This window comes from Paramormyrops kingsleyae, chromosome 5 (assembly GCF_048594095.1).
Source record: "Paramormyrops kingsleyae isolate MSU_618 chromosome 5, PKINGS_0.4, whole genome shotgun sequence".
NCBI classification, from domain to species: Eukaryota; Metazoa; Chordata; class Actinopteri; order Osteoglossiformes; family Mormyridae; genus Paramormyrops; species Paramormyrops kingsleyae.
This window is the reverse complement of record NC_132801.1, coordinates 27,118,576-27,143,674: the sequence shown is the minus strand read 5'-3', so window position 1 is coordinate 27,143,674 and position 25,099 is coordinate 27,118,576. Positions and strand designations below refer to the sequence as shown.

The following is a 25,099-nucleotide window of genomic DNA, read 5'->3' as shown; positions in this document are numbered from 1 at the left end:
AATTCCACCCAAGCTTTATATGGCTTGTTTACTTTGGGTAATTCATGTTGAGTCTGCTGTTTCTCGTGTGTGTGCATTTTAAAAGTTTTCTATGTTTATAATCACATATACTTTTGCTAACTAATTTTAAGTACAATCTAATTGGCCAGACGTTATACCGCAGTATACAGTATTTTGAGAGTATTTTCGAACAATATGTTGATCTGTTAAAATATGGGCACATGTATGCCTATATATTTGTGTTATTTTATGATAATGCATGATCCACATGTTCCACAGCCTAACAGACAGCTGAGTTAAAAAGATATTATATTATATTACAAGATAATGCAATTAAAAGTTAGTTGTTGCAATACAATTTTATACTGTTTGCATGTGCTGGGGCAGTGCCAGAGTGTTTAATTGGGATATATAGCTGGAACAGCCAACCCCCCCCCCCCACCGGACAAAAGTGACTGGCCTCATCATAGCTGTTAATAAATTTTATGGCCTGACTGAACACAAAAGTTGCCCATCCCTACAGTAATAACTATAAAAAGGACTCACAGTGCCATTGGGCCCTTGCACACAGAAAGCCTGCAAGATGAAGTTAATACTAATTCAGGTTTTTTTCCTCCTTCTGGCACAGGCCACAGAATGTAAACCGCGTCCAGGGAGAAAGACCTTCAACAAGCTCCTGGTCATCTCCTTTGATGGCTTCAGATGGGATTATGACCAAGATGTGGAAACCCCAAACATGGATAAGCTTGTGAAGGAGGGAGTGAAAGCCAAATACATCACTCCACCCATGATAACCATGACTTCCCCATCTCATTTCACAACAATCACTGGTAAGGGTGCAGTCCATTGAATCTTCCAACAATGCCTTCTTTGTAATATAGTTTTCATATGTTTTGGGTGACTCTAAATGTGCATTAATTCTGTGATAATATGAATGGACACCAATTGTTCAGTAACTAGCTTGCAGTATGTTCCTATTTGCTAGTTCTTTAGGAGGAAAGCCGGCATGGGGGTGTGTCCATCTACCTAAGCCTTCTTTGCCTAATTTCTTTCTTCACTACTTAGGAAGTTGGGAGGGATTGTTTATTCTTGCTATCAGCTGGCAAAACACACAATTAATGGGTTATTTAAGTTCAAATGGATATTCAGTACATTTTTAATTTAAACCCTCCTTTAAATGTTTAGTTCATTCATTGATTTGTTCCTTAACATGCTCTTTCCCTTTAAACCTTTCAAAGATACCTTAGAGAGACATTTTTTTTTAATTCTACAATCCTATGATCCACTACTACCACACAGAAACAGAAGCCATTTAACAAGTTTTGGAATTTATTGAAGGAATTTTGTGTATTTGAACTACTATAGGATTGATATAGGGAAAAAGAAACTGACCTCTTGAACACACCTGAGAAACATTCTTTGTCCAATCTCTATAGGGTCTTGGTAAAAATGGCCACTGACAGCCTATGAAATATTAGAGCGGTATATAGGCCCCTGAACACATGATAACTCAGCTCAGCATGTAACAGGTAAATAGTGATATTAAATAGTGATATTAAATAGTAAATAGTGAATAATTACCAGAATCTTGTTTGCCTCAGCAAACAGCAGCTTTCCAGAAATAAATTGATATTGTAGAAAGGAGTATGTTCTAAAAAATATACATAATACAAAAGAGCAATAATGTCCTGTGGATGTAACTGAAATATTACACTATTAGAAACTGTAATGATTAGATGAGATTGAAATGCAGAGGCACCAGGTTTATTTCAAAATCACAATCTAAAAATTGTAATTCAAAGCATGGGTGGTAGATCGAAGAGCCGATAATAGCAGATGAAGAAAACCAAAGATAAATTATATTCCAAAAGCCACAATCCAGCCATAGTCTGAAATGTCAGTAGGCCAATATGTGCAAGATCAACAAAAAAAAAGTCAACACTCAAACACTCAGTACCTCACAAAGAGGCCACAGACAAGGTCCAGAAATACAGAACCAGTTAAATGAGTTCATGAGTCATCAGTGTGCTAGTAGTAGTGTGACCAGACTGGAAATTACAAAATGAGGGAGTTGCACTTTTTAATGATGAGCACAATATGGAAGCATATTACACAGTTAATTACTTAAAAATTTACACTGAATATATAGTATTTCAGGAAAGCAAATTATACAATTGCACAGCTCCAGGCAACCCCTTGATGAGATTCTAATGTATATATGATTTTTGAAAATCAGATGAAGATAACCCAGGGTGCAGAGGACACACACATACTACACACATTATGTTGGTTTGAGAGGAAACACAAATATTACAAACATTATGTTGGTTTGAGAGGAAACACACATATTACACACATTATGTTGGTTTGAGAGGACACACATATTACACACATTATGTTGGTTTGAGAGGACACACACAAACTACACACATTATGTTGGTTTGAGAGGACACACATATTACACACATTATGTTGGTTTGAGAGGACACACACATTTTACACACATTATGTTGGTTTGAGAGGACACACACATATTACACACATTATGTTGGTTTGAGAGGAAACACACATACTACACACATTATGTTGGTTTGAGAGGACACACAGATTTTACATACATTATGTTAGTTTATGGGGAAATAGATTGAAATGCATAAAGAACATGTCCATTTCTCTAAGTCAGTGTTCGTTTGACTCTATATTATACTCTGCTGCTCTCTAGCCTCAGCTTAGCACATGATAGTCAAATTTTAGTCAAAACAAATGTAGTAGATATGAAAATTTGCTAACTGAGCCTTTATATGTAAATCTTTAACATATTTGGAATGGATTTGTGAAACGAGTGCTGTTGAAAATCTTATTGCAAACTGTTTGTAAATGGGTTTGTATTTGTGCCGGGGTTAAATTGTCTGTTCTCATATTCCATGCAAGGGCTGAAAAAAATAACAAGTGTATGTTTATTTCATTTACACATTTAGAGAGGCATGAGACATAACAGTAAAACATTTCAAGTAAATTACATTGGAAGAAAATAATAAGTTCAAGTAATTAAATTCTGGATTCATATTTAAATGAAAATATGATGGTATGTAATGATATATAAAGTGGATTATCAAACTCTTAACAGGAAGACTAAGCAATATATTGAGCCCTTGCATGTTGTGGATATAATTTGTTTTATTAGAGGTTCCTATGTTTATTAGATACATGGGAATCTGCCTGCTGTGCTCATTTTCTTTTTTTTAAAAAAACAAACTTTTTAAACCTGTTTCTAACACAGTGAACTATTTAACTACTATATTCACTTTAATTTTTATACTTTTAGTTTATTTGACCACGACAAAATAGTAGGAACAGGTGATGTTTTTCCATAGGACAAAATGTCAAAAACGAACTAAAAAAAGCGAGTATTACTCTTCTTATACTCAAGCCCTTCATCTAGTGATGTAGAAATTTAACAGTGTTTGGTAATATCCTGACACCTTGAGGAACCAAGATGAACTTCAATTACTAATTTCTGCTGCAGTTTACGTGCAATACATGCAAATGCACTATCATTCGGGAAAAAAACACAAACTGAACACGGTACGTGTGATGATTTTCTGTTTTGGTTATATAGGCAGATGGATTGAAGACCACGGTGTGGTCCACAATATGAAGTTTAACTCCACGTCATATCTCAAATTAACCCACAAGGCGACTCAAAACCAGTCCGATTGGTGGGACAACGGGGTCGAACCTCTTTGGATCACAGCTCAGAATCAGGTGAGAATCTTTAAGTATAATAATCCTCAGAACATAGTCACATAGCATATTTATTATCAAAGGTAACTTGGCATGAATTTGATAATATTTATTCTGTGAATAACCATCACGAGGCAATCAATCAAAATAATATATTTAATAATGTGTTACTCTCATCTCAATTTCTGACCGTTATATACAAGGGAACAAAAGGCTGGCCAATATGCAAGAAGTTAAAGGTAAATGCCTTTTTTTCTCCAGGGCCTAAAAACGGCTTCATTCCACTATCCAGGAGGGGGAGCAAATTATAGTGGACAGGCGGTGAATCGGGCTTTGGTTGAGTCCTATGCTCACCCGGATAGCAATGAAACAGAGTGGCATGAAAACATTGACATTGTAATGGGCTGGTTTAACCAGGAAGACTTTGACTTTGTAACACTGTACTATGGGGAACCAGACGGTGTAGGGCATTCCAAAGGACCAGAGACTAAAGAGAGAAGAGACATGATTAAGCAGATTGATCGTACCATCGGATACCTTATGAAGTCCATACAGCAACATCAGTTGACCCATCGCCTTAATGTTATAATTACTTCTGACCATGGAATGACCACAATCAAGAAGAAACCTAAAGTAGAAGAGATACTGCTTTCAAAATATCTTAAGTTCTGGAAAGATGTCCATTTTGACCTGCTTGACTATGGTGGCTTTGGAATGATCACACCCAAAGAGGGGAAAGAGCAGGAGATTTACAATGCACTGGTAAACGCCCATCCCAACTTAACAGTGTACCAAAAAGAAAATCTTCCTGAGGACTTTCATCTGGCCAAAAACAGCAGAATCCTGCCCATTGTTGTTGTTGGGGATTTGGGATTCAACCTGAATTCAGTAGGTTTATTTTCACCCTCTTTACCATATACAACTAATGTACACTAGTTCAATAGTTTTTATATTTATTTATTTTTATATTTATTATTATATTGCTAGTCCAGTATTTGTTAGATAAAACTTTCATAAACAATATATTGTGTTTTACTGTGTGCAGAGAGTCATCTTCTACGTTAATAAAGGAGACCATGGATTTCACAATGGGGAGATGGACATGAAGACCATCTTCCGTGCTTTTGGTCCTGATTTCAAAAAGAATTACTTGGCTGAGCCCTTTGACAGCGTCAACATCTACCCACTGATGTGCAAACTCCTGGGTGTCACACCTGCCCCCAACAATGGCTCTCTAACCTTTACAGAGGGAATGCTATTGGGTGAGTTTGACAAAGAAACACCAGGTTTGACTGATCAAATCAGACGGCATGTGAATGCAACATTGCCACTTTTAGCATAATCACAGACATCTTGCTGTGGAACAAAAACCTTTCACACTTTTCACCAGAATGGTGAATATTTTCAAACAGCATACATCAAATTATATCTTCATTTGAAAATACCATGGCACAAAATACAAAAAATTAATGTCAAAATATATCAAGGTACTTTTTATCAGTCCACATTGTAATGGGAATAGTAGCATTATGTTGATACAAAAATAAATTATTCAGTTTTTAAATACTGATGTTTTTTTTTTTTCATTCAGGAGGAAGCGGCAATAGGAAGATGTCATTTCTCCTTCTGACGACAACAATATTTTCCATTTTTCTTCTATTATAGGTATTATTGAGAAAAGTACAATAATCTGGCTTCTGTCACAAACTAATTACAAAATTTTTACTTTTGCTCCTACACCTACTGTCAGGATTGGTCCCTGCCTAGTCCTGTCCTGTCTGTTGTTTCCCAATTTGGCCAGCAGGTGTCACTGGCCATCCCTTTCTTTCCTCAGTGTTTCCTAGGTGTAGCACCTTTCTCTGTCCCTATTGTTTTCCCTCATTCCCTGGGCTGACACATGACAGAATGGCTTGCTAACCATGCATCCGATATGTGAGTTCTTGGAAGATTTTTGAGCTTTTGTATATCCCGTGTTAATTTTGTTCTTGTGTTAATGTATTGAAGTATCTCAGGGTCTTGTTAACGAGTGAGGGAAGGATGGAGCGGGAGATTGACAGGCGGATCGGTGCAGCGTCCGCAGTGATGCAGGCGCTGCATCGGTCTGTCATGGTGAAGAAGGAGCTGAGCCAAAAGGCAAAGCTCTCGATTTACCAGTCGATCTACGTTCCTACCCTCACCTTTGGTCACGAGCTGTGGGTAGTGACCGAAAGAACGAGATCGTGAGTACAAGTGGCCGAAATGAGTTTTCTACACAGGGTGGCTGGGCTCTCCCTTAGAGATAGGGTGAGGAGCTCTGTCATTCGGGAGGGACTCAGAGTAGAGCCGCTGCTCCTCCGCATTGAGAGGAGCCAGATGAGGTGGCTCAGGCATCTGCTTAGGATGCCTCCTGGACGCCTCCCTGCTGAGGTGTTTCAGGCACGTCCCACTGGGAGGAAGCCCCGGGGAAGACCCAGGACATGCTGGAGGGACTATGTCTCTCGACTAGCCTGGGAACGCCTGGGGATTCCCCCAGAGTAGCTGGAGGAAGTGGCCGGGGAGAGCGAAGTCTGGGTTTCCCTGCTGAGACTGCTGCCCCCGTGACCCGACCTCGGATAAGCGGAGGTTAATGGATGGATGGATGGACATGCCTGCCCTTTCCCTGTTCCTCTGTCAGTCATTGTATGTACTGGATAGTTTCTGCTTGTTTATGCCTCTCGCTGTGTACTCCAGTTCACAGTTAGTTAGATGGCTCTGTGTTCTCTTATCTTTCCATTTAGTCCTAGTTATTATCTTTCAATTTAGTCCCAAATTGAAACAAAAGTTTATTTGGCATTTACACAGGTACAGAATTAGAAGAACATTGGAATTCTTGCATGATTCCCTCTGTCAAGACTTTAGAACAATGACACAAAAATTAACACATTAACAGCAAGATCATTCATGTCTTACTATACAACCAAATTATTACCTAGAATTTTTTTGTGGAGTGGATGTCTTAAGATGTCGTCCCTTTATTGACCGGTCGACCTGATGGATTTACCAAAATTACAATTACAAATCCAACAGCTCAGATCTCCTGCCCACCAACAATATAAATCCATGAAACGTGCACTCTATTCATGTCTTATAACCAATATGTCTTAATTTATCTGTAGGCTATTTGGAAGCTCGCGCCCACGCTCTTACCTTCTTCCCTTCGAACAGAACAGAAGTGAGTGAAAAGGCGTGAGCGGCTAATATAGGAGAGGCGGCTTGACGGGAAATGTAGTTTCAACCATCTGATTGATCGTTGTACCTGTGACAATGATTATAAAGACATATTCTATTCTATTCTTTTAGGCTTCTTTCTCCTTGCGTTGTTCTTCGGTTGGACCACATTTCATTTTGCCAGCCATATCTACCAGACAGAATTCCTTTTCCTAATCAGGTGGTTTTAGGAACAGAGAATAGATTATTGCAGTTACTGCTTTTTAGAGGACTGCCCTTATCATCTTTTTTCCATTCCTCACATTTTTTTGCCCAAACGGCCCCATGTCGTGTTCCTCCAAGTAACTTAGACTCTTCCAAGATAAACTTTATTTCAGAAGACTGGATGACAATGCACTGGGCTGGTACAAGCTTTCTTGGAATGCTAGCATAACAGAAATCAATCTTGGGAAAAGCATTAGATGCATACATTACTGAAGTTAGGAGCTCAACCAAGGTCATTTAATTAAAAATGTTTGTTCAAAAAAATTGTTCATGAATGAGGTTTATTTGTGAGTGAGATGACTGAAGAAAGTTTGATCTGGTTTGAGAAATAGGACCCCCACTTGTCTGGGCTGCCGGCTTTCCATCTCAAAAACAGGAGATTACCTCGTACAGGAGGTACGTCTCTTACTCTGTCACTTAAAAACACACACATTATCTAGGTATGTGAAGAGCGCGACCAACATGGCCGCCTTTTTTGTTCCAGATTCCTGTTCCACCATCGGGTCATCTGAGCGCTGGGTATACCCCGGAAAATACGCATTCTTATTATATCGCATTGCGGAATTCCGCGGTATTCCCACTGATAACATAGATGGGGAACCCCTCTTCGTCCTCCGTTTTGAATTTTTCAATTCTGTGTACATTTAGACCTTTTCCGGAAACGTTGAAAAATACACTCGATTTCAACATACAAAAACCACTTCAAATGATTAAGTGACGCTTTTGAAAGCTAAATTGACATATTGTTTATCATTTCATCTTTCTAATCCTGCAGTTTCATAGCTTTCTATGGATCAGAAAAAAAGTTTACTGACCAGGACAGGCAGCATATTAAGCAGAAGATGAGATATTCACATGGTCACGTGACCTAAACCAACACGGCGTCTGTTGATACACCATTCCAGTCTTCACCTTCTATCAATTTTATTTCAGACTAAGGACATACTTGGAATATATATTATTCTTTCAGATTGAAGAATATAAAGAGATACACCTTCCTGAAAGTTTCATTGAGATATCTTGATTATTAAGGAAACTACAAGCGTTTTTATATAAAAAGTTAGGTATTTGGTCGCAGTTTTCTACACACATTCCATTTTAAAAAATAGGGCTAATTAGCGAACTTCTTTTGCCAATATTTTCCTTATTTGTTAAGATATCTGAGTGATTTTGGTGTCATTGTCTTTGTTTATTCAAGCTCTTTCCATTTAATTTGGTTGACTTTTAAATTTTTCTTCACATACCTACATTATCAAAAAAAAGTGACCAAACTGTTTTCAGTGGAAAACAGTAACTTTATTATGTCTAATGGTCTGTTGTTGGAATCATTTGTATTAACTCCTTTCCCAACTAAAATAAAGAGCAGGCATCCTTACAGATTGCTGTTTGAATGTTTCTCATATACTAGTTCCCATATGCACATTTCACAGTAGGAAGTACTGCTGTACTTCTCATATGTTTTCAATAGAAGTAGGTTTCGGAATTTCGGAATTGTGATAGATTTCGCATGCATGGTTTTGCAGTTAATATCTGACATCGTGCTTTTGAACTTCTTGTATCCAGTTCTTTTAAATTACCTACCTTTTATCAAGGCTTTCACCATAACATTGAAAAGCAAATCTGAAACTGAATAAAATGCAAACAAAAACTAGTTGTTCTCCAAAAGAAATTGACCACTTATGCCCTCTTAACATGCAAGGTAAAAATGGAAGAAAAAACTAAATGAATAATAAAAAGTAATGAGCATTTCTGAAGACTGGCGCCCCCTGCAGCACCACTCCTCCGTCTCCACTTTCTTTGACCCAAGGCAGAGAGCTACAGCTTGGGAGTGAATGCAAGTCAAAACCAAGGACACTGGTTAGCAGTAATACCAATATATTTTTACATATTAAAAGAACACAAAGTAAGACATTTGAGATATCATTCATACGATAACCCTAATACAAATCTCTTAGCTTAAGAACCCTTCCAAATATTTTAAGTAAACTTTCAGAGGAAAAAATCTAATTAGACACCTAGCTTAATTTTGTCTAAACATTTGCATTTCTCCAAAAAATATGTCAGGCAGTCAAATGGTCTATGTAACCTTTTTCTTAGCTAAGATATAATCAATTACAACATTTCCATTTAATTCTACTTAAGTGTTTGTTTGTGAAAGAATATCAGCAGAGCGAATGGTGATCAACGTAAATATCCTAGTGCAATTTCATAAATATGAATACCATGTTAAACAGATAAAAATTTTACCATATCTATAAAAAAGTACTGTATATAATTACTTTTACTAGACTATTACGAATCTTGACAAGATAACCATAAGAGAATCAGCTAAAAAAGGCAGAAAGTTGCATTTATATGGGAAATTCATATTCAAATCCATTAGCAAAGGGATTTGCTTATCTTTCATTTTCAAAGTGTCCAAATTGCCCTACCTATGAAGAAATTATCAATATTTTCTAATTCCTAAAGACAGGTTAAAATAATATTTATTTTCTGTATTCTATAAGTATCACATATACAAATAGGATTTTTAAAGCAGTCTAACTTAATTCAGAACAAAGAATCCCCCTGTATAATAGATATCTTTTTCCCTTGATTAAATGAGATGAAGTGTTCATCTTTAGTGTTCAGGTTACAATATTGCAAGGGTTCTCTGGAATGCCTAGACCCCAATCCTCATACTATTCTGTCCACTTGTAACAGCCAACATTATGCATTAAACAAAATGCTGTTTGAAAATAAAAACAAAATGATTCCTCATTGTCCTTGTCATCTTCTCCCAAAGTTGGACTGCAGGTTTTCAGAACATTAAAGCAAATCAGATCCATTATAATTAATGACCAGGGGAGCAATCAGAGATGAATGGATGGGGGGGCTGAATTGTTACTAGGGAGGGCTGATGGCACGACTTAAGCCAATAAATACACATTTATTTGGGGGTGGGGGCTAAAAAACATTTAAGGGGGATTAAAGCCCCCTTAAAATAGGTCTAACAACACCCCTGCTAATGACATAAGCTTGATAAGGCAATGAGTCCTTTGAAAAAGAATAAGTGGAACGTGCAGGCTTATATAGTTCTGAAGCAGTCAATTGGCGCCTTCCTTTAGTTCTGGAAGAGTTAAAGTGTTGGGTGCTGAGGTCTTCCGTGGCCGATCTTTGGGCAAACTTAGGAATTCCGGAGAGTCTGCATTGACTGGAGTCGAGGGGGCACTGGAGGGGCTACAGTGCATGCCTACCGTGGATGGAACTATTTTCGTGGAGATGGTGGGGGTCACCAAGCCAATCTTCTCATTGGTGGCTCTCTGAATTGTCCGCTCAAACTGCCGCACCTCCTCCATGGACATATCTTTATAAAAAAAAAAAAGGTAATGTGATAAGATTGTCACGTCTTCCACACTTAATTTTTCAACCTTCCCATGCAAATGCTTCTGTTAACTTTCCTCGAAAAACCCTCCTTTGCTGGAAGAAGTGCACCACATTTCGCACTAAAGTACATTACTACTTACTACTGTCAAAGCAAACACAAAAACTGAGAACACAGAGATAAACACTGATTCAGTACAGGTTTACTTCACTCCTGTTATGTATGCCTGTTGATAATATATTTTTAAGTTGTATGGAATAAACTGCCTGTATGTTTTAAAGTTCTAGGTTTTTGTTCTGATTTGATGTACTAACCCTTTTATAAATGTATACATTTTCCTGTACATGTAAGTAAAAATTATTATGCTGGTATACAACACTGAACACTAGGTGACAGCACTGAACTTCAACAGTAAAATGCGTAGTGCCATTTAAATGAAAACACTTTGGATTTGGCAGAGGTTTCACTGAAGTCATCATATATGGATTTTCTCATTAGCAAAATTACAGATGAGGAAATGAATGTTTAAAATATTCTCCAGTTGCCTTGGGTGTCAACTGCCACAAAGGTTCTGGCTAAAACAGAAACGTGCATTTATATAACGCCAATAAATAGATGAATGTCATATTCATTTATTTATGGAATCACTTGTTACCTGTGTTTGGACATGAGTCAAACAGCTTATTATACCTTATTACTATTATAGATCTACAAGGAAATATAGCAGCATTCTAATGGAAGCAGAAGGACAGTCAGACAGTCAGTCAGACAGGGGACTGAGCAAGGCAGCCATTTGCTTGTACCAAAACCAAAAAAAGAAAAGAAACAAAAAGGAATAAAACCCACTGCACCTGTTTAGCAGAAAAGCCAGATGTGTGACTGTCCAACGGGTTCGTTAGTAAAGCGAGTAACCAGGGATTAACCAGGGATTAACCAAGTCTGTCTGTTTACATGAGCACACTGTGAGGAGCCCAGTTCTGTTCAGTGTAGAGCCTGGCTTACTCATTCTCAGAACAAGCGCCAGATATGTGGTCACTAGAATTAATAATGAAGGTTGGTGATCTTCCATGATCCAACCATTTATCTAGAGCAGGGCTGGCCGGTCTTATCTGCGAAGGGCCAGTGTGTATGCAGGTTTCTGGGATAACCTTTAGGTGTGGAGACTCTTCAGCCAATCAGTCCTCAAAATTTGAAACCTAATTAGGGAGTTGCAGCGAAAACCAGCATAACCAACAGGCCTTTCTGGATAAGACTGGCCATCCCTGATATAGAATCATAGAGTGCCTTCGGCCAACCCCAAGAAGCATACGGCAAGTCTGGAGGAGCTGGATCACCTAACCGCATGGTTCTGGCTTAAAGATGGAAGCCCTCTGCAGCAGAGGGAGAAGATGCCTAGCAGAACTATAGCCTTTTCCCTACATCAAAGCCTTTATATCTGCAGGTGCAGAAAAGCAACAGGCGACTTTCAGAGGCAGTAATACTTAGGCATGATATTCACTGCAGTCTGTAACCCGGTACTGGATTAGGGGTTGGAAGATTAATGGATTTAAAATATATCAAAGATGAAGCTGTAGTCTTGCATGAATGCATTCAGTATTCATCTGCGTAGCCTTTGCTTTGGTTTACCAAAATCGTGATCTTTAAAACCACGCCACGGAGGAGACCGCCTGTGCAGCCCCAAAAATGATCACTCAAGGATGCCTAAAAAGATTAGCCTATTAGCAACTTTTAACATTTAATTCATTTTAATTAATAGGCAGTTTCATATAGTCAAATGATGGAATTCATTATTTTTCAAGTGCCATTTATTATCCGCAAAGACAGAAAAAGCATGTGCACTTTAAGATCTGAATTTAAAATACGACATATAATTAAAAAAAAAGTTTTGTATGCCTTGGCGCTCAGTATCTGAAGCCTCAGTTTTAATATCCTGCTGTGTTGAAATCAAAATGTGTAAAGATCATCATTTCTGGACAACTGGTTTTGTGCAGCCAAATCTCTGTAAAGGTTAATGTTATAAGTGAGAAGACAAGGGAAATGGCTTACCATACCACTCATCCACCCATGCAAAGGCTTGGCGATGTCCAACCAGCAAAATATCCCTGATTACCTGCAAGAGAGACGTCACAGTCATCAAAGTCATGCTGAAGACATAGCTTTTTGCGTGTTGTTGGCTTAAGCATCTCAGCCTTCTCTTCCACATGCAGAAGAACGGTTTAGTTGAATGGATGTCAATTAGTAGATATTAAACATTCAGCTTCTAATTCACTGCTACAGTAGCTGCTTATATACTTATGTAACCCAACACAGAATGAGATACAGTACGTATGGTCAGAAAACCAAATAATCCATCCACCATTTATGTGTTTATCCTGGTCTGGGGTGTGTGAACAAGAATTGGGGTACACCCTGGCCTCAATGCCAGTCAATTTCAGGGTACTTACTGTACACACACTGTGGGTCTTTTCTACAGATGTCAGTTAGCCTAACCTCATCTTTAGACTGCAGGGGGATACCAGTGAGACAATAGGAGATTCAAGCATACTGGGCACGGTTACAGAGCCCCCAGCCCTACCGGTATCAGGAAACCGAGCTAACTGCCCAACACTAGTAATGTACTGATACGTGAAATTATTTGAAAAGTCATTTACGATGACATGCCAAAGCAATATCCTCAGGTACTGTATTCTATGTCTAATTTTACAATATTTAAATATGTCAGTATATTCTGTGTTACAATTCATACTTGTTTTGTATTTTTACTCAAGTGACCTTTAAAACAATTTCACCATAAGCAATAAAGGGGTTTCAGTGAATGTAGAATGTGTATAACTTCAAAATTAATATTTATTAAACATAAAAAAACTAATCCTAGTGACAGCTGTGAACAGTCATATAACGTGGCGCCGAGAGAAGAACATCTATCGGCCTGTGGTTTGGTGATGCTGAGTTCACTGTGTTTTTTTTGTTTAATATAGGCTATATGTGCAGTTCAAACATATTTAAGATATTCCTGCATCATGCTTTAAATGATGAAGATTCTTTGAAGAATAAGTACACAAAATTGTCTCTCCTACACATCATTGCCATTTTTTTAGTGATTGTGTCTAATGGGATAAAACAACAGCCATTTAATATTGAATTTTATTTTCAAATAAAAGCGTTCCCAAGCATAGGATATCTATAACTCTTTACACTTTTAGTTCTTACTCTTCTTCTTGTCGCAGGACTTCTAAAAACACACTGGAGGCAGTAAAGCGATGTCAGAAGCTAAATTTGATAACATAAATCTCTATGTTAAGAATATGTGTATGTTTAGAAGAAGGAAGTCAGGAACAGTGATGTCATACCTTATGAACAAACTGTTCAACCCTCGTCTGAAGGCCCCAAACCTCAAATTTGACTGCAACGAGTTTATAAGAGCACATGACAGGGTTGCTGTTCTCCTTCCAGCCTTTCTGTAGTGGGCCCCGGCCTGTTTTAGTCGAGGAAAAAATCCCGGGGTCCTGCAAATGGGTCAAACACATCCCCCTTTTCAATGACTCCATAAAGCATTCATGGAGTGTTCTTCATAGTTATTTTAGTAGGTCATCTTCACAATGCCCTAAGCGAGTTTTTAACATTGATTAACCTGTCTTCGTAGTGCAGCATTAAGAAAATTATATGAATATAATCTTTGGAGTTGGGAAGAAGTCACTCTGAACCAGGTCAAATATTCTGAATCGCATTCCCAGGAATAGCTCTGTTTAGAGTCTTGACAGTTACTGGACCTTGACTGATGTGTGTCTTAGCAGTAATACCTCCCAATAGCTACCACACCATTCCAGTCATTTGGGTGTCACTATTCTTTGAGATAAAAAAGCTCCAGATTGTTCTTCATATACTTTAAGCCATTTGATGTGTGCCTTTTAACGATTTTCAATGACAGGTTGTGAGGATGACAGGTTCAGAATTAAAATAAACTGATCTTCATATAACCTCCTTCAAAGTCCTACTATTTTTGCTAAACATACAAGTAGTAAAACAAATGAAAAAGACGAAGTACCTCTGAGATTCTGTAATGCCTTTCTGGGATGTCGTCATGGGCTATGTCCAAGAAGCATACCTCTGTGTCAAAGGCATTTTTCTCCAAGCCAAAAATCTGAAGCACAAACAAAACAATGTGATTATGGCAGCAATGCTACAGTACCCATTTTTGTCTTCTGTCTTTTAACATCAGGAAAAATCATTTAACGCTAACACTTTACTTAAAGCTGTCATCTATAATGCATTATAATAGTCGGTATAACAATGAATAAAGAATTACAGCCTACAGCCTTCTTTTGATTACAGCCTTCTATTGACTAGTGTTGATTATATTACTTCATAAGCTCCAATGAAGCTCTCACCTATAATACACTATAGATACCTTCATAATGCATTATAATGGTCAGTATAAGAATTAAGGATGCCTTGTACTGCATTATGAAGTTATCTGTAGTGCATTATGCATAATAAACATGGCTGTAACGTAAAGCATTTTTATAAATATTTATAGCCATCTTTATAATGCTTTATGAACACATTTTAATGTGTTATGAATGTGTTCATAGATTCTTATAGACATGTGTTACCCATTTAACTTACATTTTCATTGGTTCCGCAATTGTCTTCATATTTTGTTTCTATGTGTATCGAAAACTTCGGCAAAAAGGAGCACTACAAATACAAACAAAATGATACAGATTGGGTTGCACAACTATGAGCTTTGAGGCACACACACACACACACACACACAAATATTCAGAAGAAAGAGAAATATTATTCCATGGAAAAAAATATATCTTTGTGTGTGTGTGGTTCAGGCACTATCTTTGAGATAATATTGGTCACAAGGGATAATGATCACACTAAATTGAACCACTCCATCACATATCCTCAAGCTGTGCAGTTAATTAGCCCAAAAGGATTAAGAGAAATCTCAGAGTGAGGTAAGTGTGATTTCTAAGTGCATCAATTGTGAGTTATAAATACACCGTATGAGCTACAGTAAGTATGTTCAAAAAATGTGCGGGAATTTTTTTTTCATATAAATGTGCATTACTGACTGCATTTTACAAAGCTTAATGTGACATAAACAAACAAAAAAATAAAACTTACTGTGTACTCTGTCATCAGAAGGCACGCATGAAAAGAGGGAAATGTTTTTAGTATAAAAATCTTTAAAAAAAAATAAAAAAAATCTCATGGCTGCATTAAACATGCTAAAATTGATGTTTATCTTACCAGTAATTGTGTATGGATAGTAATTCCAAGCCTTTTCTGTGATGTAAAAAAGACGAGGCACTACGGCATAGGCCCAACTGGGAAGCTTACTGGGGAACGACAAAGAAATTATACCTCAGAATCACACAGTGGTGCATACAAAATCGATACGAAACTCAGTGCTCCATAATTATCCAATAATTACCATCCTCTCAATTCAAAAAGAAATGAAGTATTTCTTGATTAAGTGATATTGTTCAGCACTGTATATCACTCAGTCGTGATGAGAAGGCTGCGCAGTGCTATCGCTAAAAATAAAGCCCTGCTCAATTGGATCAGCTATAAATAGAATGACCGATCGCTTTGACAGAAAAAGGAGTCTGTCTAGAGGGAATTGGGGACGCGTCATTATATAATGTCATTAAAGGGGATGTACTGCAAAGTGGCTAGGAGGATACGGACCCTGTTAATTGTAACCTGAAATATCACCACAGGGCCGTCTCCTACTCCACCATTCAGAAGATGGGGGAATTTAGTAGCAAGCTAAAAATAAACAGACACCCAAGGAATTACAAAACTCCCAGACACTAACCCAGAGAAAAAAATGCTTATTTAAATATCTCCATATAGGAAGAAGCTTGAAAATATTATGCCCAATTGCAATCATCTAAAATGAGACATCCACATTACAGAACAGCTAATGATATACAGTCCACCTTTAATTAAATTCTTCTATTTTTTGCCAGCAAAGAAAGGACAGTAACGTTTAGGAGTTTACTAGTTCCAGATGTCACTAATGTGGCATTTCATCCAACAAAATTAGTAGGAATGCAAAAATGCAATGAGAAAATGGTCTTGCCAGAAGAATATCCTTTGGTGATGGAGAATATCAAATACTGGACACTTTGAAAAAGTATTCTTAGGAAAAAAATTGAGGAATTGAAGGGGACAAAATCCTCTTTGCCAAATTATAGATTACAAATAAAATCATAACATCTTTCAAGTGCTTTGACTTAGTTGGATACAGCAAGTGCAATAAGGAAACAATAATTATTTAAGGAAAAAAAAAATTGTGAGAATCAGAAGATCAATATGTATCGTTATGAGACCTAACTCTAACTTTGAAGTTAAAATAACCCAATAATTTTTAAAAGTACGCTTGCTGCATGAATGTATGAAGTACTGTTCATCACTCAATGACTGCCAGGGCACAATGATAATGACATAGATTACAATTGTATAATTGAATGATGTTAGTTAATAGGTGTAATTACATGCTGCTTATGAAGGTTCTATGAATGCATTATAAAGGTATTACGAAGGTGAAGTTAATGTAAAGCATTACCATTTCTCCTTTAGAGAAATCAGAAAGCATTACATTAATGACACAAATGACCCTGATGAATATATATATATAAAAGTGCTGTATACTGCATATGGAATGCACTGAGGATGCACAGGAAGCCAATTAAAAATGCACGTGCACCGCTGAGTGTGACTCCCTTGTGATGCTGCCTTACCTGGACAGATGGACCCTCTTCTCCGTAAACTGCCCTTCACCATGAACTGGGTCCATGTGCGGTTTGTTGCACACCACCTCCACTCCCTCCCCTGTGTGGCTCTCCTCGTGACTGTGCTTGCTTATAGTATACAGCTGCCCTATCCTGTACTGAGGAGAAAAGCCACAGTATGAAGTGAGCTTTATAAACAGTGCATATACCAAAACTAAGTGTGGAAAGATAGGGTGCGTGTGCACAAGCACTCACCGACCAGCCCCAATGAGCGAGCCTGGCTTGACGAGCTACTGAATGCATAAGCTTCATGCTCAAAGGAGCTTTCTGCATACACTTCACCACAAATTGTTTCTTAGATCACGGTAAGGTTGTCTAAGGTAGTGTTTCTCATCCCCGTCATCAAGGACTCCCAGACAGTTCACATTTTTGCTCCCTCCCAGCTCCCGGGAAAAAACATGGACTGTCTGGGAGACCCTGAAGACCGGGTTGAGAAACACTGGTCTAAGTTACCATGCTAACAACAATCAGTAGAGAGGATCCTGAAGGTCTCCATCATTATTATATGATACATCAGGGTTGGGCAATCTTATCTGCAAAGGGTCAGTGTGTATACATTTTTAGGGTAACCTTTCGGTCAGCTGTTCCAATCAGTCCTCTAATTAGTAATCTTATTAGGAGATTGTATGCAAAAACACACATACCAAACAGGCCTTTCTGGATAAGACTGCCTACCCCTGTTAAACATGTAGGCCCACTGTCAAGAACGGGCAACACACTTTTGTTTTCAAAAGTCCTTGATATAAGCTAAGCATGTCTTACACATGGATATACAGCTATGAATAAACAAGGTGATTCACTGCCACACCGAACATCAGTCAAAATTCTCAGGAGATATGCTAAATATCCAGGACACATGCAGGAGAAATGCTAAAAAGTCAAACACACACATACACGCACACGTGCGCGGACACGCGGAGCGGGGATCTTTCTTGCATCACAGTCTCCTGCCCGGCCCCTGACGTCACACTGACGTCAAAATAGGCTAAAAATAGCAGCGATACAGCGGCGGATAATGATTTGCTGTTGGGGATGTGAGACGGCAGGGGGGAGAAGGTGGGGCTACGCTGATTGATTATGTATAAAGCATACAGTATGGCCGTGATCCTAAGGAGCGCAGTCTGGCAGCAGAGAAGGGCAAGGCGTTCACCCCAGGTTTAACCTGCTTTATGCAGATTACACTCGGTGCATAGCATACTTACATTACTGAGTATTAATAAACCAAAGGAAAAACAATTTATGTCTTCATTATTTACATTATGTTCTCAAATTTAAGAAGCCAAAGTAATAGTTTTTTTTCCGATTAATAAGTACTACTACAAAAGCATAATTATTCGTCTTTTCGTTGTTATCTCTGTCTCCCTGTATTAACCTCCAAGGCTGCACCTACAGCAAATACTGACTAGTTTCTTACATTGGCTGGATTAACAACCATTGCTAATTAAGTATTTAACTCCTTAAATGCAAGCAGACCCCACTTTCTGTCAATAACACAGTGCATGAGGGAACACAGGGACTAAAGGTTCAAGACAGGAATGGGAAGAATGAACTGTTGATCTCGAAAGAAGAAGTTATCACTGTGATTATTGGGGGGAAAAAGGTAAAAACACTGGAAATAAGAGAAGTGCATCATGACTGATTATGTTAGTATGATGGACACATTGCAACACCCTTATACAAACAGCCAGTCGAACCTCTGCTCAGTCAGTCAGCGAGCATCATCAGGTGTCTCCGCACATGGTGAGGTCTGGTATATGTGCAGGTAAACTGCTAATATCAAAAATAAACCTCATTGTTCTGTAGGGGTGCATGGTCATTCCTATTTTGTTACATAAACATATCTTCAAGAACAATTTTAACAGAGCGGAAGACCGAGGCATCATAAGCTGTAGATGTCTTACCTCCTCCACACTGAGAGGCATGCAGATTCTGTACTCTTTCAGCAGCATGGTGTCTGAGGACGTGCGGTGAACTGACTGATGGTGCAACAGAATGGAAACGCACTCCAGATCCTGTGAGGTTCTTCAAGAAAATGAGGAACAAAAACGACACTTATTTACTCTTGGCGATACATCATGGCGATACATAAATAAATATTACAAATAGATTGCTGGCAGTTGCTGGCTTCTAATTAAGGATGAGACAGGCTGGAGTGACAGTTATAGATGCATGTAGCTGGAGAGAAATGGGCATCTGTGTAAAGCTGTTTTGGGGGATGTAAAAAATCTGGTCCATTACATTATTTGAAATTGATAACCGTATTTATGGAATGCGTTGCATGCTCACCATTGTATACATTTACACCTACTGTATATGTTTACAAATACATATGTTACATCTATTCTCCTCACTGCCAAATTAATAAAGATTAATTTACAGAAATTATTTAATATTAATTAGATGGGAAATATTACGCCTCGTGCCCGTTGCTTCTGGGATAGGCTCCGGACCCCCCGCGACCCAGTAGGATAAGCGGGTTGGACAATGGATGATCGATGGATGGATGGATGGGAAATATTACATTTTATTAAGTAGGCAGAGCCAAATCAGCTTTTGGCAGTAATTCTGATTGGGAAAACATAAAAAGAAAAACGGTTGTATGAAAAAAGATCATTTTATGCAAATATTGCATTAGTAGAATTAGGCTAATGAAACGTATATTTTAAGTTAAGTCACATACCTAAGTTCATTCATTCATATACTAAACAAACATCCATGTACAGTTCATGGTTTTATCAATATACATCATTACTTTTATTATGAAAGACCATAATAGCTACATAGTTGAACAATTATACATGAATAGTTGTGAAACTTACCAAATTGTTCCAGAGATCTTATACCAAGCGTCATTCACTTTACCAAGTTAATTTCGGTGGCAGAGCTGGTGTGACTTGGAGGGTCAGTACAGTGATCTGCCTGTATTGCTTTTACTACACTATTTATGAATCCGTTTCGAGTAAAAGTCCTTATTCTCTGTTTTTAATTATACGAATCATATCCGCGGACTTCCATCGCTGTCCGTGCCGTTCACTGCATTCTCTTGCCTAACTGTGAACACGTCCAGTGGAAAAATTAGATGTTCTTGCAGATCTATTTAATTAACTGTACAACTCCGCTGTGAGTTGTTCTTGTATGCGACGCGATGAAGGATGCGCAGTCCCCACCCAGGAAAGGCGTATTCCTCATTAAAAGCGGAGATAAGAGACGGGGGCTGTACTCTCAACTGAGCTGCACAGCATGTTACCGCAGTGGCTTAATGCTCACACGAGGGGCCAGGTGCTTTTTCTTAAGGACACCCCGATCACGTGCCCCAGCCCCGGTAAGTCCCCGATACCTCCGATACGTTTTATAGATCCTGGTTTTTGCTGACGCTGCGGTATAAAAGGGCGTCTACCCCGTCTACTAAGCATTAGGCAGGTCTCTGTGAAGTTACAGAAAACCACACAGTGAAATCTATTGTGTGTGTCTGTATATACTGTAACATATAACATATATATTACGATCCTATAAAAGGAGCAAATATCTCATAGGTTGAAGCAAGATAAAATAATAATTCAGAGCAAAAAATAATAATAATTGTAGGGCAGATTCTGCGTTATTTTGCAATAATAGAATGACTGATTGAATGTCAGATTGACAACATAATGGGTAAATAACCAAATTTCTGACACTTCTTTATTTTACAGTAAGCAAATGCCTATTACAACTAGATTTTATTTGAAATATTTCCTACTCTAGATTTTAACTTTTTATTTGGCTACTTTATGCTTTCAGAAAGTGAGTCACAATTTCCAGAAAGGGTTAAACACATGGGCATTGTTAAGGGGTATTTTAGAGGGGATCTTTAGCCCCATTCAAATGTTTTTATTTTTAGGCCCCCATATATATTATACATGTTTGCCATCATTCCCCCCCAGTAAAACCTCAGCCCCCGTACCCATGCATTTCTAACTACTCCCCTGGTTAACGACTTAGTAGCACAACACTAAATGGGTTAGTTATTTAATCATGGTTTTCAGTATTTACTCAAGTTTGTAATGGTACAATAAGATGCTATACATATTTATCTTACAACCGGTAATGACATCACAATTATAGACATTCAGCCTCCAAAATTCTTACTTTCTCTGTTTAGTCAAAAGCATAAAACATACAGTAGCTAATTTTTAAGGCAAATGTGATAACAGCAATAGGACAGCGACAAATGTGTGAATGACATAAAAAAGTGTCTGCTGATAAAATGACAAGAGTGTAATTTGAGATGTAAGTTATGGGACAAGTCTACATAATTGGGGGATGATCTCAGAGGAGAAATCAAAGTGACCCAAAAGGACACTATATGGAGTCTGTTCTGTGATCTCATTCCTCAATGCCGAAAAAAAAAATCACGCTCAAGGAATTCTGTGATTAAATATAGATCTCAAACACACATACTAAGCATAAAGAGTACATGTTATTTATGCCCATTTATGTAATTTTATGCCTCCTATACTTTAAATCTATTGTGACTTAGCATGGAAGGCTATATGGTGATGTCATCTCTACAGCTGCACTGTAAATGATTCTGTTGGTTTATGAATCACGCAAGTGCTGTGCTGTTTAAAATTAATTCAGGGAATGAATGAACACATAGCCCATTTGTCTCCTGGGTAAGAGGCTGCTTGCCAGTGGTCAATATCTGTGCAGTACCTAGAATACACTGATGGAATTTCTGAATAGTAAAGAGTCATAGTCCCCACTGGCTTTCAAGTATTCAGCTCCTGAGCAAGCTAATGCTAATGCAATTAGCTATATCATCAGATTGACTAATGATTTGCTACCACCAAGTTTTCAGTGAGTGGTTTTCAATGGAAGCAACACAAAAATGCAGTGTAAGTTCTTCTGAAGGAGGTACATTAAGCAGAGGAGCTTGATTCTGAAGGTCCTGGCAGCAACACTTGAGGGCAAATGGATGACCAATAGCTCCAGTCAAAGTCTGTAACTGGAAGACCAAATATCAACTAGCACAGATTCTAGTAGACATTGGCTAGCACACTGTGATCCATCTTTGCATTTTATCAATTCTGTGCAGAATTAACTGGACTAGAGGTCGACCGATATTGAATTTTACCGATACCGATAGCTAGGTTGGTCCGTACTTGCCGATAACCGATTAATTAACCGATAGTTTTTAAAATGGATACTGGATTAAAAAAAAAAAAACTAAATTAAAACATAACACTACATGTAAAATAGTACTAAACTTTATTACAAAAACCAAACAAAAAAACAGTACTGAATCATGAAAATGTGCTATATGAAATAAATATGAATATATTAATAAATATTGAGGTAAATTAAAGACATGCTTTCAAACTGAAAGAAAAAGTAACACTGCAAATAAATTTAAAAAAAGTTACATACAAAATGAATTATAATAATAATTATATAATTATATAATATTATAATTATATATAATATTAATTATATAAATGTATATTATATGTGTAGTCTCCCACTATATTTGCTTCTATTTTGAAAACTTTTTTCTCTCTCCATAGGCAGAGGTTGACCAAACTGTTTGTGTAATCTGTTAACAACGCTCATTATATACCCGTCTTTTAAGGCAAGAACCAGATAATGAGTTTCACGTCATGAAATGGTTTTAATACGAAGGGAGCTGTATTACGTGATAACAAATTTAATAAAAACATCGTAAGTTAGGCCTATAATAGTAATGATTTCATTTCAAACAACAAATATATTATATAGAGAAGGTGAGCAAAGTATCAACAGAGCTTTTTGAAACTCCGAATCAGTAAAACACTGCGTCGCAAAAAGATTCACTGTTTCGAAGCGCTCCAGTCGGATCCCCCCATCCCCCCGGCAAATCGCACCCTGTGCCTGAAGATAAAAAGAACTGAAATCGAACGCGTTCCTGATGGTAACAATCATGACATTAAACATTTGGGTCGGACTTGCGTGTATTTTTGCCACATTATTTTAACCGCTTGATCATTGATGTACTGCTAATGTTAGCGTCCTCTCAGCCTTGTCGACAAAAATACTGCTGTTCTTTCTCCAATGCAGAATCTAATCAACAAATGAATTACTTTATATTGAGATGAAAACATGTACTGTAGTGTACTGTATACATACCTTTTCGCTGTCTGTGTTTTAAACGTGCATTTGAAGTGTCAGCGTTGTCCGTGCACTGCGCTCTCTCCAGGCAGCTTGCGCTCTCCTTGCAACTAACAGTATCACGTGTCAAAACAAAAGCATGTGCTTTACAGCGATTTTCGCCTATAGAGGCGGCTCTTGCCATAGATATATATGTTGGCTCTCGCACTGTATAAGGACAACGGACCGTTCTCAGCCGCTTCAGCTCTGACGCAACCCGGAAAAACTATCGGCGTGGATTTTTGCCGATAACCGATAGTTCCGGGAATCAACTATCGGTGCCGATTAATCGGCAAAACCGATACATCGGTCGACCTCTAAACTGGACCATGGAGGGTTTTGTTGAATAAGGCATAAAGTACTGTGGATTTGTGATGCAATGCTGGATGCAACCAGGTTTGATGCAGGAACTGTACTCTGAATTAACATGAAATTGCTATTGCTGTGTTACTGCAGTAATAATAAGAAATGCTTGGATAGCCAGGTGTGAAGCCTCTGACCAATCAGAATCAGTAATTATTAAACTAACTACCTGGGAGAACTGAAAACAAGGCCTGGATTTAGAATCGAGGTCCTGATTTGAAGAGCCCTGCTATAGAAGTTCCTTCTATCAGTATAAACAAAACCTTTTTCTAAGGAGATCGGAGGCTTTTCATAAATACAGAGTAAACTGGTCACATGTATTTTGCAGCCCATTACAGATGCACATACCATGTGTTGGATCCGTACCACCATCAGTCCCATTCCTGATCTTGCTCTGAATTGCCTATTGTCATGTTGTGAGAAAGTAAGGACTTGAGACCAGGGGGGTATTCCATGAAGCAGGCTTAAGGGAAAGTCTGACTTATTTCGACAAGTCAGTCTTACTTAAGTGAGAGTTCCGTTCCATCAACGTGTCTTAAATGAATCCCCGCTGAATTACCATGGTAATTTAGGCCTGCGAACAAGCCTGGTCCGGACCAGAGGCCCAATCCCAAACCGGTCCCTACACACTCCGCCTCACCACTCCGCCTTCGTTTGCGCGTTCCCGAGACCCGTCGCCATGTTGAAGTGTGTCTCAAAGCAGCAAGGGCTAAGGGGGAGTGGTCGATTATGCCCTCCTTTAGCGAGTCGGCAACGATGGTGGCTCGCGCGATTTCACTACCACTTCCATATCCCATAATTCCTAGCGCACAGGAAACAGAACAGCGCGATAATTTAATAATCGGATTTTAACAGCACAGTGAAATACACATAGAAAGTCTATGTTACATGTTATAATTCATCGCTGCAGAAAAAACATTAGGAAAGCAGTTATTTATAGCTGGTCAGTACAGATAGATTTTATCGTGATCCGATTACGAGAGATTTTGTGTACTTTTCAAACTAGAAACCACGCGAAGAAACATTCGTACGCAAACTCGATCAACATCACACCAGCAATAACAATTTATGTTTCATATTTGCCTGTTTTTTCCTCTACATATCTGGATCTGGTATTTGGTACAGAAGTAATGCGTAATGTTTTATGCGTGTAAACTAAGTTAGCTATGGTAGAAATTGTACAATCGTCAATACATACTTA

At 38.2% G+C, this 25,099-nt stretch overlaps 2 protein-coding genes and 1 long non-coding RNA gene across 3 annotated transcripts; 1 reads left to right on the top strand and 2 right to left on the bottom strand.

The window, feature by feature from the left end:
• Positions 1–557: 557 nt before the first annotated feature.
• LOC111850870 (ectonucleotide pyrophosphatase/phosphodiesterase family member 7) lies at positions 558–8,573 on the top strand. Its single transcript, XM_023825217.2, has 5 exons — positions 558–830; positions 3,620–3,765; positions 4,006–4,632; positions 4,790–5,006; positions 5,336–8,573. The coding sequence occupies exons 1-5, from the start codon at positions 584–586 to the stop codon at positions 5,407–5,409; spliced, it is 1,311 nt and encodes a 436-aa protein (XP_023680985.2). The 5' UTR covers positions 558–583; the 3' UTR covers positions 5,410–8,573.
• Positions 8,574–9,052: 479 nt separating this feature from the next.
• On the bottom strand, positions 9,053–20,831 carry LOC111850852 (cytoplasmic phosphatidylinositol transfer protein 1-like). Its single transcript, XM_023825166.2, has 11 exons — positions 20,193–20,831; positions 19,788–19,938; positions 19,275–19,395; positions 17,323–17,471; positions 15,824–15,912; positions 15,698–15,705; positions 15,185–15,256; positions 14,604–14,699; positions 13,909–14,064; positions 12,605–12,668; positions 9,053–10,540 (listed from the first exon to the last, which is right to left on the bottom strand). Exons 3-11 carry the CDS (start codon positions 19,320–19,322, stop codon positions 10,281–10,283), a joined length of 942 nt encoding a protein of 313 aa, XP_023680934.2. The 5' UTR covers positions 19,323–19,395; positions 19,788–19,938; positions 20,193–20,831; the 3' UTR covers positions 9,053–10,280.
• Positions 20,832–23,000: 2,169 nt separating this feature from the next.
• On the bottom strand, positions 23,001–23,854 carry LOC140590994 (uncharacterized). The gene is made up of 2 exons (XR_011991877.1): positions 23,515–23,854; positions 23,001–23,259 (listed from the first exon to the last, which is right to left on the bottom strand). It is a non-coding gene; the product is annotated as an uncharacterized lncRNA (long non-coding RNA).
• Positions 23,855–25,099: the final 1,245 nt, after the last annotated feature.

Excerpts from the sequence above, each read along its gene's own strand:
- LOC111850870 (XM_023825217.2), top strand. The coding sequence starts at position 584 with ATGAAGTTAATACTAATTCAGGTTTTTTTCCTCCTTCTGGCACAGGCC. Across the intron at positions 831-3,619 it reads TCATTTCACAACAATCACTG|GCAGATGGATTGAAGACCAC; the intron begins GTAAGGGTGCAG and ends TTGGTTATATAG. Across the intron at positions 5,007-5,335 it reads TACAGAGGGAATGCTATTGG|GAGGAAGCGGCAATAGGAAG; the intron begins GTGAGTTTGACA and ends TTTTTCATTCAG.
- LOC111850852 (XM_023825166.2), bottom strand. The coding sequence starts at position 19,322 with ATGCTGCTGAAAGAGTACAGAATCTGCATGCCTCTCAGTGTGGAGGAG. Across the intron at positions 14,065-14,603 it reads GGCATTACAGAATCTCAGAG|GACCCCGGGATTTTTTCCTC; the intron begins GTACTTCGTCTT and ends ACCCATTTGCAG. Across the intron at positions 10,541-12,604 it reads ATGGGTGGATGAGTGGTATG|ATATGTCCATGGAGGAGGTG; the intron begins GTAAGCCATTTC and ends TTTTTTATAAAG.